The 17,920-nt window shown below is 37.1% G+C and overlaps 1 protein-coding gene across 1 annotated transcript in view; it reads left to right on the forward strand.

Annotated features, from left to right (window-relative positions):
- Positions 1 to 17,920, forward strand: part of LOC106880552 (uncharacterized) — a 101,598-nt gene that overhangs the window by 61,480 nt on the left and 22,198 nt on the right. Inside the window, exons 6-9 of the mRNA XM_052967287.2 lie at positions 78 to 1,086; positions 5,432 to 5,501; positions 13,473 to 13,578; positions 14,945 to 15,092. Of these exons, the coding sequence (XP_052823247.2) occupies positions 78 to 1,086; positions 5,432 to 5,501; positions 13,473 to 13,578; positions 14,945 to 15,092 (1,333 nt within the window). The remainder of the gene's footprint in view (positions 1 to 77; positions 1,087 to 5,431; positions 5,502 to 13,472; positions 13,579 to 14,944; positions 15,093 to 17,920) is intronic.

Raw genomic sequence — 17,920 nt, forward strand, 5'->3', positions numbered from 1 at the left:
TGTATTAGCTTTCAATGAAACTACATGGTCAGTTGTAAATTGTATCAAAATCTATCCCCTTTTTTTCTTGGTTTTAGGAAGAGTGTGACAAATTTTTGCAAGCTGTTGACAGCAACTGCAGTAACCAGGAATATGGCAAAAACTTTGTTCTAGACTCAAATGTTCAAACCGTTGGAGAGAAAACTGTTGAAAAAGTTTCTTTATTCTCAAAGGAGACTCTGTGTCCTGAAAGTTTCTTATTTTCTGACTGTAGTTATGGATCAGGTTGTAATTCTACTGACAATAAAAATAAAGATTTAGATGATCAGATGTTATACATTTGTGCATATTCAAATTCAGTAAAAAACACTGAAAACATTAATAATCTTTGTCAAACTAATTTGGAAGAAGATGGCTTAGAGCCTAGTCCCAAACAGGAGGTTACAAGACCAGTTTCTTTAGCATTTACCTCAAAAAAAAAACTAGTTTCTTCTAAGACTCCAGATATGTCATCTTTTCTAATAGCTTCTCCAATAATTGAGGAGAATCAAACAGAATCTGATTTATCAACAAACTCTCCAAAACCTAAAAAGAGAATAACTGTGAGAAATCTGTCTCCATTTCAGATAGTCAGTCAAAATGCCCTGAAGGTCAGTACATCTAAAAATCAGTCTCGTAGATTAATGAAAGAAAGTAGAAGGAAACAAAAAATTTATGTGAAAGAAAATTGTCTTCCAAATCCCTTTTCTCCAGTAGATCCTGATAAAACAGTACCACCAGAAAATTGGAACACTACAACTGTTATGCAACCTTCTGAAATGAATGATGTGTTAACAGAAGATTCCTCCGAACATGCTGGTGTTAAAAATAGGTCAAGAAATAATGGAATTAGGGTTGTTAAAGAACTTGTAACTGATTCCTTGCATAATGGTAGTTTGTCTCCAAGCATGTGTATGACAGAGTTTCTTTTGGAGAATGATGAACCAACCAATGATAAACCAGCAGAAATTGCATCTAAGAAATTTGGTCCCACAGAACCCATGATTATAGTTCCAAGTGATAGTTATAAGTTTGAGGATGGTAAACCAGAAGAAGTGCTAATCGGAGGTTAGTTCTTAGCTATTATTTTGATTATTTTAGCACCCTTGTTTATTTACTTATTCATTATTGTTATGTGTGTTTATTTTCATTTCTACTTTTACCTTACTTTGTTGCCTGATTTGATGTCCTGATTGAGTATCCTACTATATTGTATTTAATAAAATTAAACCATTCATGGCTTGATTAAATGTACAGCTTTAGGACAGTACTGCTATGTGTGCATGGATCTCATATGTATGGGTTGGATTACTCAGTAATTTAGCCCTTTTATGTTTAGACTGGCCAAAACCAGCCGAAAATGATTCCCCTTATGTGTTTGAACCAGCCAAATCCAGCCGTATCTAATTCCTCTACAAAATTGCTAAAAAAGTAAACAAATCACATTATCTCAAAGCTACGAGAATTCAATACTGTGAGATAAAGCCTTTCCTGCCTTTATTCAAGTAAAAATATGGTGCAAGTCTTGAGACTTCGTGGTTTTTTTCAACATTTGAAGAGAAGTGTATATCTTAATTTTTAATGATATGGCATCAGCAGGTAGCGATTCTGACTTTGAAAGTTTTACTCTTGATGCTGTACAAAACATAAATGAAAACAACAGTGATTTGTCTTCAGACAAATCATATTGACATTTATGAATCTTCGATGAGGAAGATTTTGATAATGAAAGTGATGAAAATGATATTGAAAACATTATGGCAACATGGTTGAAGATTACTACATCAACCACAATTCCTGATTTCACAGAAAAGACTAGTCCACAATATAGTCTACCACCCGATGCTCAACCATTGAACTATTTATTTTTATTTTTACTGTAAAGTTTTTTGAAACAGTTATGAAGGAAACAAATATGCTCAATGCATAGTTTCTATTTGTGGAAGACCTGATCCACTATGGCAACCAACTGATAATGTGGAAATGTGAGCTTTTTTTTGCTATAGACATTATGTTTGGTATCAAGCAGCTTCCTCAACTGTGAAACTACTGGAATCCTGATATAAGGTATGGTGATCCATATATCTCCAGCATTATGTCTAACTTTAGTGAATTCATATATTGTTTATGTAAAATAGCCACAAGGTACCTCCGCTACTAAATGACTATGACCATTTGAAATTTCGGATTGACATCACATCTCAGTTATGTGAGTTCTGTGCTTTCTGAAAGACACAGAACTGGGAGAAAAGCAAAATTAACTGAGGTGGATGTCAACAGAGAAAATATCTACTTCCATAAAGTGGAAAAAATAAATGGAAGGAAAAATGTTTGTATACCGTGTTCGCTGCAAAAAAGAAAAATTGCAAAAGGATATCAGGTCGAGACCTCATTTATGTATTCATTTTGCAAAGTGCCCTTGTATAAAGGGTGCTTTGGACAGTTTCATGACAGAAATATAGCATAAGTATATTTTGTTGTTTAATAGTAATACTATTCAACTTTGTTCTAGAAATACCCAAAGAATCTTTATTGCCGCATTATGTACTGTTGCCTGTACCCCCTCTCTCTCTGCCTCACTCTCTATGCATCAGTATTTCTCTCTCCCCCTATCTCTCTTCAATTCGTACGTGACCCTACTCTATATAAATCAGTTCAATTTCCGACCTTATCCAAATCGCCAACAAATCTCTCTACTGACAGAATTACGACCAAACTCTCAATATGACCAGCTAAGAACTATTTTTTAATCTAGCATATCCATATCCATATCTTTCACGCCCCCCCCCCATCCGTTCTCTATTATCAATATGTTTCTTTCCATGTAAACATCACTCGTTCTCTGCTTTGTCTTAAATTCATGCTTATTTATTTATTGCTTTACCTCATTCAAGTTATCGCTTTTTCTTTACTTTCTTAAAGTTATCGCTCCTGTAACCCTAAACCTGTCTAAATTCTCTCTCTCTCTCCTTAGAAACTACTATTTAATTCTCACTCAAATATGTTTACCGATTTAAGCTTTCAAACTCACGATTTAGGCACTGCTGTCTTCATTCAACTTTGTTCTAGAAATACCCAAAGAATCTTTATTCCCGCGTGATGTACTGTTGCCTGTACCTCTCTCTCTCTCTCTCTCTCTCTCTCCATCTCTCCCTCTCTCTCTCTCTCCCTCTGCCTCACTCTCTATGCATCAGTATTTCTCTCTCCCCCTATCTCTCTTTGATTCGTACGGGACCGTCATCATCATCATCATCGTCGTTTAACTTCCGCTTTCTATGCTAGCATGGGTTGGACGATTTGACTGAGGACTGGTGGACCAGGAGGCAACACCAGGCTCCAATCTGATTTAGCAGAGTTTCTACAGCTGGATGCCCTTCCTAACGCCAACCACTCCGAGAGTGTAGTCAGGCAGGTACTGGCAATGGCCACGCTCGAAATGGTGTATTTTACGTGCCACCTGCACAAGGGCCAGTCCAGGGGCACTGGCAACGATCTTGCTCGAATGTCTTTTCACATGCCAGGAAGGCAACGTTGGTAACGATCCATGGCCACGCTTGAAATGGTGTATTTTATGTGTCATCTGCACAGGAGCCAGTCCATCGGCACTGGCAACAATCTCGCTCAAATGACTTTTCACATGCCACTGGCACAAGTGTCAGGAAGGCGACGTTGATAACGATCACGCTCGTGATATTTATGTGCCTCCAGTATGGAAGCCAGACAGCTGCTCTGGCAATGATCACGCTCGGACGGTGCTCTTAGTGCTCCACTGGCACAAGTGCCATCATGATTTCGCTTTAGCTTGCCTCAACAGGTCTTCGCAAGCCGAGTTTAGTGTCCAATAAAGGAATGTTATGCGTAAGTGGGCTGGCTACATCCCTGGCAGAGGCCTTGGATTTTGGTCTCACTTGGCCTGCCGGGTCTTCTCATGCACAGCATATTTCCAAAGGTCACAGTCACAAGTCATTGCCTCAGTGAGGCCTAATGTTCGGAGGTCATGCCTCACCACCTCATCCCAGGTCTTCCTAGGCCTGCCTCTTCCACGGGTTCCTTCAACCGCTAGGGTGTGGCACTTTTTCACGCAGCTATCCTCATCCATTCTCACCACATGTCCATACCAGCGCAATCATCTCTCTTGCACAACACAACTGATGCTTCTTGGGTCCAACTTTTCTCTCAAGGTACTTACACTCTGTCTAGTATGCACACTGACATTACACATCCATCGGAGCATACTGGCTTCATTTCTTGCGAGCTTAAGCATGTCCTCAGCAGTCACGGCCCATGTTTCACTGCCATGTAGCATGGCTGTTCGTACACATGCGTTATACAGTCTGCCTTTTACTCTGAGTGAGAGGCCCTTTGTCACCAGCAGGGGTAAGAGCTCTCTGAACTTTGCCCAGGCTATTTTTATTCTAGCAGCTACACTTTCAGAACATCCACCCCTGCTACTGACTTGCTCTCTAGGTAATGGAAGCTATTAACTACTTCTAATTTTTCTCCCTGGAATGTGGCAGAAGCTATTCTCTGCACATTTTCTGTGTTTATAGCACCTGAGCATTTACCACATACAAAAACTATCTTCTCAGTTAGCCTCCCTTTAATATTGCTGCACGTGAAGACGTAAAAAAATTGTAATTACCAGCAGGCCAGTATTGCCACTGTGAGGAACACTGGCCATATAACATTGATGTGGCTGATAATCAGATGTTAAGGAGGAACGTTTGACAAATTTCTGTACTGGGGTTTAGTTGAGGATTTAATGTAGTGTTTGACAGTGGATGGCCACAGTATGGGTAGTGAGAGGAGGAGAGAAAGTTATGGCAAGGTGGCTTTGAAGCTTGCTAGTTCTGTAGATCAAATGTGGATGTTGTTCTTTAGTTGCAGGACAGCCCTGATTCCTCAGATATGTAGCCAAAAGTTGTGATCATCCATGATTTATTCATAGTATATATAGGACTTCATATAAAGAATGCCCTTCCTTTTTTGAAATGGTGAGGGAGATTTTGCTGTTAAAAGTTAAAAGCTCTCTCATCATTGGCTTCTGTTGTCGGGAGCCCCAGGTAAGCCTTGATTGAGCAAGTCTATGGTCAAAGGTATTCCATCTTAAACCAATTTTTATCTTTTTGTGTATCAAGGATTACATTGTCCAATGAGCTCTTCGTTTTTAATGCATAAAGATATATAGTTTTAAGGAATTTGGCTGCTATTTTTACCATGTTAATCCACTCTGTATAGGCTTCTCCACTGCCACCTGTTGTATCAGTAGAATAGGCAGTGAGGGAAAACAAAATTTTCTGTCAGCATAAGTAAGTGATCAGAACTCCAGCACCTTAGCATTACAAGCACACTGCCTTGTAACATTATTGAAGATGACAGTTTTCCATATATCTCTCTGTTTCTCTCTCAATAGATAAAAATCATGTTTCTGAGAAAAGCAACACCCAAGATAATGATTGTTCCATAACTGATAGCTTTGACAGGTATGTTGGATCTTTCTATAAAATTTCATTGATTCTGTGATTACATGATCAGTATTGTAGCTGGTGTGTATCAGAAAGGTGTGAAGCACTTTATAATTAAAGCTGCTTTAGGTACAGAAAATACAGATTTAGTCTATGTAAAAAAAAAAAATATTATGCATTCAGTCAGTATAGAAAATATGCAATATAGAATAATTAAAACAGATTATTATAGTCCTTAAAATATACAGAATGTAAATATATTTTCTACTTGCCACCAGTAGTTGGCTGTGACCAGTCTGAATAGCATATGTTGTAGATCTGTGATCGACAATCAGTGTTGACACAATGAAAGGCAGGTTTGGAAAGATAACTGAAATGCTTGAATGGAGGCATGTTGATGTATGCTGTGTGCAAGATGTATGATGGAGGGGAGCCTCAACTAGACTGCTTACATGCAAGAGACATAGATACAAGTTTTTCTAGGTGGGCAGCAATGACGGCCTAACAGAGAAATGGGTGGATAAGGTGACTGAAGTTGTCAGAGTACGTGATAGGATTATTAAATTAAGAACATCCATGTTTGATGTAACAGTGTCAGTTATCTCTGCATGCCAGTCTCGCAGATACCCAGAAGGACCACTTCTATGAATCCCTTCTGAGAACTCCCTCAGCGACGAAAAAAAATATAATATTCTCATCATGGCAAGCAGCTTCAATGGACATATTGGAAGACATCCCGATGGATTTCAGGGTATGCATGGAAGCTATGGCTTTGGCTCTAGATATGAGGAGAGAACAAGGCTGCTGGAGTTTTGTGATGCCCATGGTTTACTGATCTGCAATATCAACTTCAGGAAACCTGCCAACCATCTGATCATTTATTAATCTGGTGGGAACACTAGCCAGATTGACTACATTCTCACCAGACATAAGGACAGATGTATGCTCATAAATGCAAAATCTTTCCTGTGTGAAGAATGTACAACTCAGCATAGGCTAGTGGTTAGTGACTTCAGGCTTAGGGTCAGAAGAATTCAGAGATGCAAGCTGATATGGAAAAAGAGGTTGTGGAAGTTCAAGAATCTTTCAAATGGACTAAGATTTAAAGATGTTCTTAATGAAGTCTTTGATGAGAAGGAAGAAGAGATAGAAACATGCAACATAGAGGACAATTGGAAGTTCCTATGTGACAATCTACTGAGGGCGACAGACCAAATCTGTGGTTAGAGCAAAGCCTCTGCTAGACCTAGGGTGACATGGTGGTGAAACAGTGATGTTGACAAGGTCATAAAAGAGAAGAGGTGGGTCTGAAAAGACTGGAAAAGTTGTGGGGGTGGGATAGTAAAGAATTATATCAGAAAGCTGAAAGGAAGTGAGACATCAGGTTTATCTTGATAGGGCAGAAGCAGAAAAGAAGAGATTTGCTCATGTCCTACAACATAATGGTGACAGAGACTTGGGGCTCTCCACTCTTCTCCCATTACTCATTCTCCTCTGTCTCACCCTACTCTCTCTCTCTCTCTCTCTCCATTATTAATGCTATGCAGGCATGCATAAATTCCATCAGTGAAGAGATTACGACAAACAACTCAGTTATCATGAAACTGGAAAAATGTGAAAGTGCAAATATTTATATTGGCATGGATCCTTGCAACAACCTTGAAGAGCAACAGATCTGTCAGATCTACAGCACAAATGGAACAAAGGAAAAACAAATTCTTCTCTAATGCATTTGTCAGATTGTATGTGAACATGCCAGATGGTATCCTTAAAAATGACAGAGAAAGAAGATGAGGGCAGAAACATAAACATGAATAGCAAATGTCCCCCTAATTCGGCAAAGCCCAGAAAGAACCAAGCTGAAGTCACAAGTGAAAAGCTCAACAAAGAAGGCATACCAGTACTACCAAATCTGTAGCCATCAATGAAGACAGCTACAGAATCAAGAGGACTAAAAAAAGTAGCTAAAGCTCTCACAAACATCATAAAGAACTACCAGGAGCAGAAACATGCTAAACTAAGAAACACTAGCCATAACCCCAAAATAAAAACAAAAGCAGGGGAAAGAAAGATCTCTAACAATGTTGACATATAATAAAGTGGAAGAAGCAAAAAGAAATGCATACAGATAATCCATAAATTTTATCTGCAAGATAACTGGCATGGAGAAGATAGTGGAAACTGTTGTTTTGTGCGCCTGAGCCTTGTCACAGTATACTTGACAAAGCAACAACTTCCTCTTGCAGGTAATATGAGAAAAATAGTCATCAAAGTACACATGGCACTGTGTATATTTTTTTTAAAATACACAGCTCTAGTGTGCAGAACTATGAAGAACCAATTTAACTCAGATGTAGTGAAAAAGGCAACAGCTGAACAATAAAAATGTTTCAGGAGCATAGCACAAAACATTGTGTGGCAGCTAACAGATTAAGCTACATCAGATTCAAAGTCAGAGCCATGCCTACCAACACACAAGGCTACCACAAATATTGTCCTTTCACTGACACATTATATTTACATATAATACTAATTTTATTAAATGTCAGAAGCTTATTACATGCAATCAAGCTGTATGCATGGCACTCACTGAAACATATCTGACAGCTGACAGAGAAATACACATACCAAAATATGTTGTATTACAAACTAACAGGAAAGAATGGAGTCATGGTGGAGCTGTGAAGATCTCATAACTCTGGTCCTGCTTTTATATTCAAATTTAGTATGTGACACACTAATAGTACATGTAAGACAAATCAAAATAGTTGTATATACTACATACTACAGGCATGATGAGGGTTCCAATTGATCCGATCAATAGAACAGCCTGCTCTTGATATTTAACATAGTTCTCAGGGAGATTCAGCATGACACATAATGTAGTAAAGTTGACCCTTTCATTTACAGATACAAATCACTTTTGCCTGCTGAGTGTACTGGAGCAATGTGAAAATAAAGTGTCTTGCTCAAGGACACGACATGCTGCCAGAAATTGTACTCATGACCTTACAGCCATAAGCTAAATACCCTCACCACTAAGCCACACTCCTTCACTTATGTACTACATGTCGCCCACCAAATGTTCCAAATTATATGAAGAGATTTGAAAACTGCCTCACAGAAATAGAAGTACTAACCAAACTGTACATCTTATAGGAAGCATCAACCTACTCAATATTAAATAATCTAATGACCACTCAGGAATGATGATGTGAGCAAAAACAAGCAGAAATCCTGCTCAAGGTCACCCTGTTATATATGGAGCTAGTGCTATGCCACCTAACCAGAGTAAACAATATTCTGTGTCTCTGCTTCACAACTAATATGAAAATCATTCACAATGTAAAAGTGATACCAACATTAGTCTTGGATCACAGTATAGTAGAGCTGACAATGTATGGGCCAAAGGAAGCTGCAGACATGCAGGCTATAAGAAGTACCTAGATTCTAGTCTGAGCTTGTACAAAGCAAACTGAAAATCAATACAGAAAGAGATTCTTAGATAGAATTTTCAAAAATGTTTCTCCACATCTAATATCAACATGAAACTTAATTCATGTCAGTAACGCAAACCATGTGTATATATTTTGTCCTACAGAGAAAAGCTAACCTGCATAATAACAAATTTCCCAGAGAGAAAGATGTGCAATACTCCATTGAAGAAGCTAGGATTATAGAAAATATAATAATAAATCCTAAAGCTTTCTTTAAATTTGCTAAAGATTGGCCTCATTGCATTGCAAGGTAGGGCCACACTTCCAAGAAAATGACTCCCTAATCATAGACTCCAAAAGTATAAATGAAATACTAAACAAGCAATTCAAAAGTGTTTCCACCTCCCCACATGCAAATGAGTAAACCAGTTGTGTTCTTTGTTACTACAACTGTACAGTCAATTACTAAGATGGCTGTTGATGAAATAAGCCTACACTCAGCTACTAGCTACTAAGTAGCATCCAACATGTTTGTTGACCAGGAAAAAGGTGTCTGACACAACTCCTACAACATGAAGACTTGATGTTAAAACAGTTGTGCAACCATTTAATTGTGGCTCTGATTATTTTGGTTTTATGAAGGCCTTTGATAAAGAATATGTCACAAACTGCATGATCTCAGCATAGTTGGAAAACTGGAGGAGTAGCTATATGACTTTTAAAAATACAGAGGTCAAGCAGTAGTAGCCAATGGGTTCATTGCCCTGGAAACATTAATAGTGAGTGGACTCACAGAGTAGTTTTGGGGCCATTGCTGTTCTTAGTGGCTATCTCTTCCCGATTAATCAAATATATACACGGAATATATTCAATGCGGAATTGTTTTATTCCTGTCTCAACACATGTGCCAAGACAACCCAGTTGTATTTCCCACTTCTTTGCTGAAGATTTATACAGATAAACTTCATTCCCTTTGCTTTACGGAGAGTGTTCATTTTTGGTAAGGTGAGAATTCTGTTTATTTGTATGTTTTTCATAAACAATACTATGCTGATGAGCGGAGTCTAGATTCATTCTAGTAATCGCGAAATCAGTCGATACATAGTTGAGTTATTTAAAAGAAAGGGGGGGTTTTCTTCTGTTGGTTGTGTTTCCTCGCATTCGGTACTAAAAAAATGTGTTTATTTTGAGAAGTCCAATGTGTGGTATTATTATTCTGTAGTAATGCCCCTTATATAAATATAAACGTATAATTATATTCTTGGGAATAGAAATTTCCCTTATGATTTTTTTTACAAAATTCTTGTAAAAGAGTTTTATCCCTTTTTGAATTTATTAATCTATATATATAAAAATGAGAATGTGTGTCTGTCTGTCTGTCTGTGTGAATCCCTAAAACTCGAGAACTACGCAACCAATTTCATTCAAATTTTACACATGCCTTACTTAGGGTTCCAGTTGTGTTTTAGTCAAAAAAAATTATTAACTTCTTGCAGAGTTCGAGCACACGGCAACATAATATCTCCTCCACTATTTAAGTATTACGTGTCAAAAGTGAAACAAAAACACTCATGTCAAATACTTTCACTTTAAAAATGAAACTATTCCACTAACTGAAACAATCACATTTCGATACTGTAGTGACAGATACGTTCACAGAGAGAGAAAGAGAGAAAGAGAGAGAGAAAGAGAGAGAGAGAGAGAGAGATGTATATGTATACATATAGATGTACACGTATATGTATATATATATATAGATCTATACATACATGTATATGTATACATATGTGTAGATGTATATGTATACATATGTGTAGATGTATATATATATATATAGATGTACATGTATATATGTACACATATATACATGCATACAGATATCTATACATATATACACCCATCACACACACATACACATGCACACAAACACACACATTAGTCATTTGTTTTCTTATCCAAAACTACGTCAAAAGTACTGAATGGATCTTTATGAAATTTGGAAATTATATTCTTTGTATAACGGCCATAACTCCCATGAAAATTCATATATTTTTGATGTTGATGAAATTTTAACCCGAACATAACAGATGAGCATTATTTAGAAAATGATGTCACACGTTATCGAGGCTACCATTCTTTCTGGATGTGCAAAAGGGGATGACGTCTTTATTCCAAGAATTCCTCTTACTCCATCAGGAGCAGACATTCCTTTTACATTCAGAAGACTACAATTCCCCCTTCGTGTGACTTTTGCCATGTCCATAAACAAATATCAGGGTCAAACACTGTCTGTAGCTGGTCTTCTCTTGGAAGAGCCCTGCTTCTCACATGGACAACTGTATGTTGGCTGCTCAAGAGTGGGCAGCAACAAAAAACCTATTTGTATATGCTCCACAAGGGAAAACAAGGAACATAGTTTACAATGAGGTGTTATAATCACAACAGCAAGAAAGTATGTACATGATCACCTTCTTTTACGAAACTTCATTGACTTTCATATATTTATATTGATATACATATATATATGTGTGTTTGGGTGCGTGTGTGTATATACATCTCTCTATATAAAGATGATGCATAGTCTAGACGGCGTTTGTAGATTTCATTATTCTCTTTAACCCGGGCAACGCCGGGTATTTCTGCTAGTATATATATATATATATATATATATATATACGACGGGCTTCTTTCAGTTTCCGTCTACCAAATCCACTTACAAGGCTTTGGTCGGCCCGAGGCTATAGTAGAAGACATTTGCCCAAGATGCCACGCAGTGGGACTGAACCTGGGACCATGTGGTTGGTAAGCAAACTACTTACCACACAGCCACTCCTACGCCTACATGTAAATTTTGTTTTTCTTTGAGAAATATTAGGCAAATTTCACCAATAAAAATTATATTGTACAGTGCATTTTATTTTGTAGACTATTAAAGTTTGATGTGATGGGTTTTTTTTTTCTCTTTCCAATTTTGAATGCAGTCAGATAATTTGTGGTAGTGTTTATATATTTGTTTTGTGTTTTTTTTCTCTCCTACTGAGTTTGCTGTGAGTTACAAATGGTTTTGATGCCTTTAATTTATGCTTTTAATGCTAAAGCAAGGCATTAGTTTTCAAATTTTTGTTTGTTATTTAATCTAGGTCTACATATAATTCTGAGAAAGGTGCCAGGTAGTTGTGGAATGTGCTACAAAGAACAGCTGAATCTCCCTTAAGCACACCTTTTTGCTTGAAAATGCTCATTTTAATTTGGTTTTTCTTTTTTTTTTTTTTTACCAAAAAAGGCTTCTTTTTAAGTGTGTAGTGTAAAAAAAAAATTTTTAATTGGCCAAAATCAGTCAGAGTGGGATGGAAAAAATATAGATTTCAAAAAAATATTTCTCATAAAATGTTTTCCCCCATCATTTCCAAGGTTGTGATGAAAAAAAAAAGGGGGAAATCCCCATCAGAACAGAAAATCCAACATGTGGGTGTCCTGATTTGAAACTGCCATTTATAGCCATTTTTTATAGTCCATTAAAATTTTATTGAAAGGGTAATCATGTCCTAAAATTTCAGGATATATTGAGTTCTATACCTACTAGAAATGTACCAAAACTCAAGTCCTCTTGGATCTAGCTAAGTTTGAAAACACCATGAAATTGATTGTTTGTTACATGTAACAAAATAGGCTTTACATAAATATTTTTTTCAAATTACTCTCTCTTTACTCTTTTACTTGTTTCAGTCATTTGACTGCAGCCATGCTGGAGCACCGCCTTTAGTCGAGCAAATCGACCCCAGGACTTATTCTTTGTAAGCCTAGTACTTATTCTATTGGTCTCTTTTGCTGAACCGCTAAGTTACGGGGACGTAAACACACCAGCATCAGTTGTCAAGCGATGTTGGGGGGGGGGGAACAAACACACATATATATATACATATACATATATACGACAGGCTTCTTTCAGTTTCCGTCTACCAAATCCACTCACAAAGCTTTGGTCAGCCTGAGGCTATAGTAGAAGACACTTGCCCAAGGTGCCACGCAGTGGGACTGAACCCGGAACCATGTGGTCGGTAAGCAAGCTACTTACCACACAGCCACTCCTGCCCAAAAACAACATGAAAAAAAAAAGGAAACTTCTATGCCATGAACACTTAATTTGTGTAATTTGAAGATGATTATTACCTCAGTTTCAAAGATATGACATCACAAATATGACTAATTATTCGTTTAGGTCAATTAGGCAAGATTTCAAACAATTCTTTCGGCTTTGCAGCAAGCATCAAGCCCAACCAGCTTACCTTTGGTGTCTTAAAAATATGAAGCAGACTTCAGTATTTTCTTTGAAAAAGTCGAAGTATTTAAGTGAAAAGAGACCAGTATAGTGTTAACTGTATGAGAAAGTAGAGTGTACTTATGTGTTTTATAGGGTCAGCGGCTGTTGTGGGCTGAAGTAGTTTGTGACCTGAAGTGAAAGGCTGGCCTTTGAGATGCAGTTTTAACTATGTTATTGATTTATGGTCAAATACAGATTCAAATAATTGAAATCTATCAATTTCTTTGTCAGGTGTCCTTGGAAGAAGAAAGACTATCCCTATGCCTATGATACTGTGGTTCGTAAGAAGCATGACAGAAGACTGTTAAATGGATATGCATGTCAAGAATGTGTTGAAGTAAGTTGACAACATAGCTTTACTAAATTCTCATTTGAAATATCTATTGGTAATTCTTGACTGTGTGTGTCATCATCATTATTTTACATTTGCTTTTCATACTGGTATGGGTCGGATGAGTTGTCACATTCTGATTAGTTCTTGCTTGGAGTCACTACCTTCCTAGACAGGTTTGCAGACCACATGCTCTTTCTATCACCAACCACTTTACAGAGTGTATTAGATTAATTTTGTCATGGCACCAGCACAAGTAAGCTCGCCATGCCTTCAAGAAGACTACAGGGGTCTGTTAACCCTATGTTTTCTCCACTTGTTCTGCAACTACATTGATATTGGCACAAGTTGCTTTGTACTGTGCAAGACAAATATTCACAGCTCAATATTGACACCATGTGTTCCAAATGTCGTTAATATAGTGGATAGAATAGAAAGCATTTGCAAAAGTGAGATAGAGAAAGGGGTACCTGAGTGTGAAGAGAGAAACGGTAGTTGAGGTGACCATATGGAAGTGAAAGCAGAAGATGGACTTAGGTGAAATTGAGAAAAGCTGTGAAGGAAGACACAAGTGATTAAGAAAACAATGTAGATGATAGGGAAATGGGAGAGACATTGATGACAGAGGGCAGTGAGATAGAGTAAGAAGTATGAAAATGCTTGGTGGTAAGAGGATGTAATTGATGTCAATGAGTGACCTTAGGGAGGTGGGGTAGCAGCTACAGGTATCAGCGGGGCGATATTTGCTGGTGTGGGAGAGTACAAGTAACAAATAGTCAGGATAGTGCTAGAAGAAAGTTATGTCATTAAGGGAATGTAATGGATGCTGACAGATTCAATGCAATTACTTTTTCACTCAGTAAGTTAAATGGTGATAAGTTGGGAATTACATGTAAATAGATCTCAATGTTTCTCTCATTACATGGGTGGCATAATATAGTGAACAGGCGGGGCAATAAATAAGGGTGTAATGAAAAGGCAAGAGAACAAAAAATAGAGACATAGGTACAAAATAGGCAAAGGCCCAGGTGTAGAAATATTTTACATATTCCAGCTTCCATTATTACCTAAATTTTATCACATTTTGTCATACTTTCACAGATGGTTGGAACTTATCTCACACAGCATGTTGCTAATTGTCACAGTCCTTTGTCGTCTCCTTCATAAGATACAAAATTGTGTGTTTGAACATACATGACTACACTAGTGATGTTTTTATTCGAGAATGTGTATGTGAAGATGTGTCTTTACATGTGGGGACATAATCCCTCTGATAAATAAACCTCTGTAATAGACATGTTATCGCTCTCTCTCACATTTACATGCTCTCTCCGCTTCTTTCTTCCATTATTAAAATTTTCTCTGGTTTCAGTATTACAAAACAAAAGGTCTCTCTGATGAGGAAATTAGCAAACAGATTGGAGATTGTTCAAAGCACAGAGCAAAATACAAACCTCCCAACACACCAGAACATTTTTGGTCTGTTGGATTTCCTGATACAGAAGAATGTGAAAAAAGAGGTAACAAAACTTTATATTTCCCACTTACCCAAAACCAAATTATTCCCTGTTGTTTGTTTACTTACCATTATAAATTGTTATATCACTGAAAGATTGGGTGTTTTGTTTGATTTGTGACACATTTCTGGCAATACTGTAGCACATGGTAGAATTCTCCCCAGATATTTAACTGCAATTAGATCTTAACATAGCGATTTACTAACCTCCATCCTCTATTCATACAATCAGAAATGCTATTAAAATCTTTCATTTCAGGTATGAAGTGCTCCATACATAGTTAGGGCTTTTCTGTCTAATACTTCTGTTTAATTTTTTTCTACTCTACTATTCCAGCACTATAATGCATAATAGCAACTACCCACTTGTTGATTGCATTTATCATCCTCTTTGAATTAAATTTGAACTTCATTAAAAGCTTTAATCTTTTCAAGCATATTATTTTCACTTTTCCTTTGATTTCTTTATGCGTAATGTCATAGAATTTCAGTTTATCTTGATACTTGTATCCGTTGTCATTGGGTTCTAAAATCTATCCATTAAAAGAACTCTGTTCTGTCTCTTCATTGTTAAATTCCATTCCAGTATCACTGCAGCACAACTTTATTGTTTTAACAAATGAATTACCTTCTTTTAACTTTGCAAATATCTTCAAGTCATCCATGAATAACAGATGATTTAGAGGGGGGTTCATTTCTCCAATGTTTATAGCTCATGCTGACTTTACTAAGTTTCGCTGAGATAGGTATTAACATAAATAACAAGAGTAAGAAAATGTCACCCTGTAAGATATCACTTTTAATGACAACACTTCCCACTGATTTCATGTTCACTATAAAGTTTGTTTTGCAGTTTGTCATAGTAACATCCAAGATGTTGATGAGGTTTGCTAAGTATTCTGAGTAACATCGCAATCCAAGAGTGAGACATCATGTCATAGGCCTTTTTTTATGTTGATGCATACAATGCTCAGATTAGTCTGTTATTGTTGTCATTAATACTGTCATTGTCTTTGTGATCATATTTCATATTGGTGTATCAGTCTTTTGTCATCTTTCCTTTGAGGTCTTTCTCCTGAGGTTTGACCTTCTGCTGTAGGTATTCTCCACAGATAGCATACAGAACCTTCCATGTCTTATATCCTTACTAGTACAGTCAACTCCTCTAGATGGAATTGTTAGCATGTCTTGCAGTACCTTTTGTGACTTTTGCTAATGAAAACTGATAAAAATGTATCTCTGTATTAAATAGCTTATTTGAGATTAAAATTTATAAGTAGTTACAAACATATTTTTAGTAAGTTTATATTTAACCTTTCTGTAATGGTAAATCCTGTAGTTAAACCTCAGTACTATTAGCAACCAAAATGAAATGTCTGCCAACAATGAACCTCCTAGTTAAACTAGTTATATCAGCAATCAAAATGGAAAATTGAATCAACTAGTTTTGTTTTGTCTTAAGTGTCATTAGTTATTCACTTACTTTCGTCTGCACTGTGAATGAATACCTCCTTCCATGACATCATTCTTTGTTTGAGGACTCGGATGATGTGTTTAAGAGTTGCTGACAAGTCTAGTGTGGACATAAAACATTTTGTTGCATGCTGAGCAGATGTGATGAAAATTATGTATTCATTATGCTGAATAGCTCCCTCTTCAAGCTCCCTGAATAACTTCCTCTTCAAGCTCTACTTGCATAGCTTCCTCTTCAGTACAGCGTGTCCCATCCTGGTTTTGCTCAGATGTAATGATACCTTTCCTAATAAGGCTGTGTCAGCTAGCTCAACTGTAAAGCTTTTTCATGATGTTGGATTGGTGCTGAAATCTCATAAGAAGTTGAGTGTCCTTACTGTGTTTGTACTGTTCATCAGCCAATCATTCTTCCACTCAATTAGTTGTAGAAAAGTTATTTCAGAAGCTGTTCCTTATCCATTCTGGCAAGGTGATCAGACCAGCATGATTGGGATCTGTAGAAAAGTGTAGATGCTTAACAATAGTATGCAATTGAGAAGCTCAGTGTTTATAACCTTGTCTTATCAATACATGTGCAGCTGGAACTTCTTGAAATTTTTGGTGAGTCTGCTGTAACTTATTTACATCTCACTAATATACACCAAGTTGGCAGACAATGGCTCTGTGGACTTTTGACTTTGTTTGGAGATTGAGATTGTTCCTTTCAGATGTTTTTGTAAAAGTCTATCAAAGGTGTTGCTGGCTTTGGCATAAACTTTGTCATTGATGTTACCGTTTCTTGAGAGAGTGCTGTCAAAGTGTGCGAACATGTCAACTACCATTAGAGTCTAATCCTTGACTGTGATTGCAGGTGTCACACACTCTTAGTGAGAGACTGATTAGTAAAGGACTTGAGTTTTCTTTGTGCTCGTGGTAAAATTGAAGTTACCAGCAGAACCTAAACATCAATTGTTGCATTTCAGGCTCTGAACCTGTGATGAGAGCACAGTCATTCACAAGCCAGAACTCATAGCTTTAGCTTAGATTCAACCCAGAATCCTCTCCAGTTGAAAATCCTACTTTCTGTGCAATAACTTCTGGCAAAGTCATTGTACCTGTCCTGAAGCACAGTGGATAGCATGTCTAGAAGCATAATACTGAGAAAATATGGATGCCAACACATAGCTTGCTGAAACTATACACTGTGTTGGTGTCCCATTTACAGGGTCAATTTCATATGTAACTAGGTCTGACCTAACACTACACTCTATGGATGTGTTTAAGTTTGTCCTATTATTGCATTCTTTCACAGCAATTGAGAGAAAAGAAGTGAACCCAGATGAGACTTTAATGAAAATGAAACTTGACAGACATTTCTTC

The sequence above is a fragment of the Octopus bimaculoides genome, chromosome 4, assembly GCF_046866305.1.
Source record: "Octopus bimaculoides isolate indiv1 chromosome 4, ASM4686630v1, whole genome shotgun sequence".
Classification (NCBI taxonomy): domain Eukaryota; kingdom Metazoa; phylum Mollusca; class Cephalopoda; order Octopoda; family Octopodidae; genus Octopus; species Octopus bimaculoides.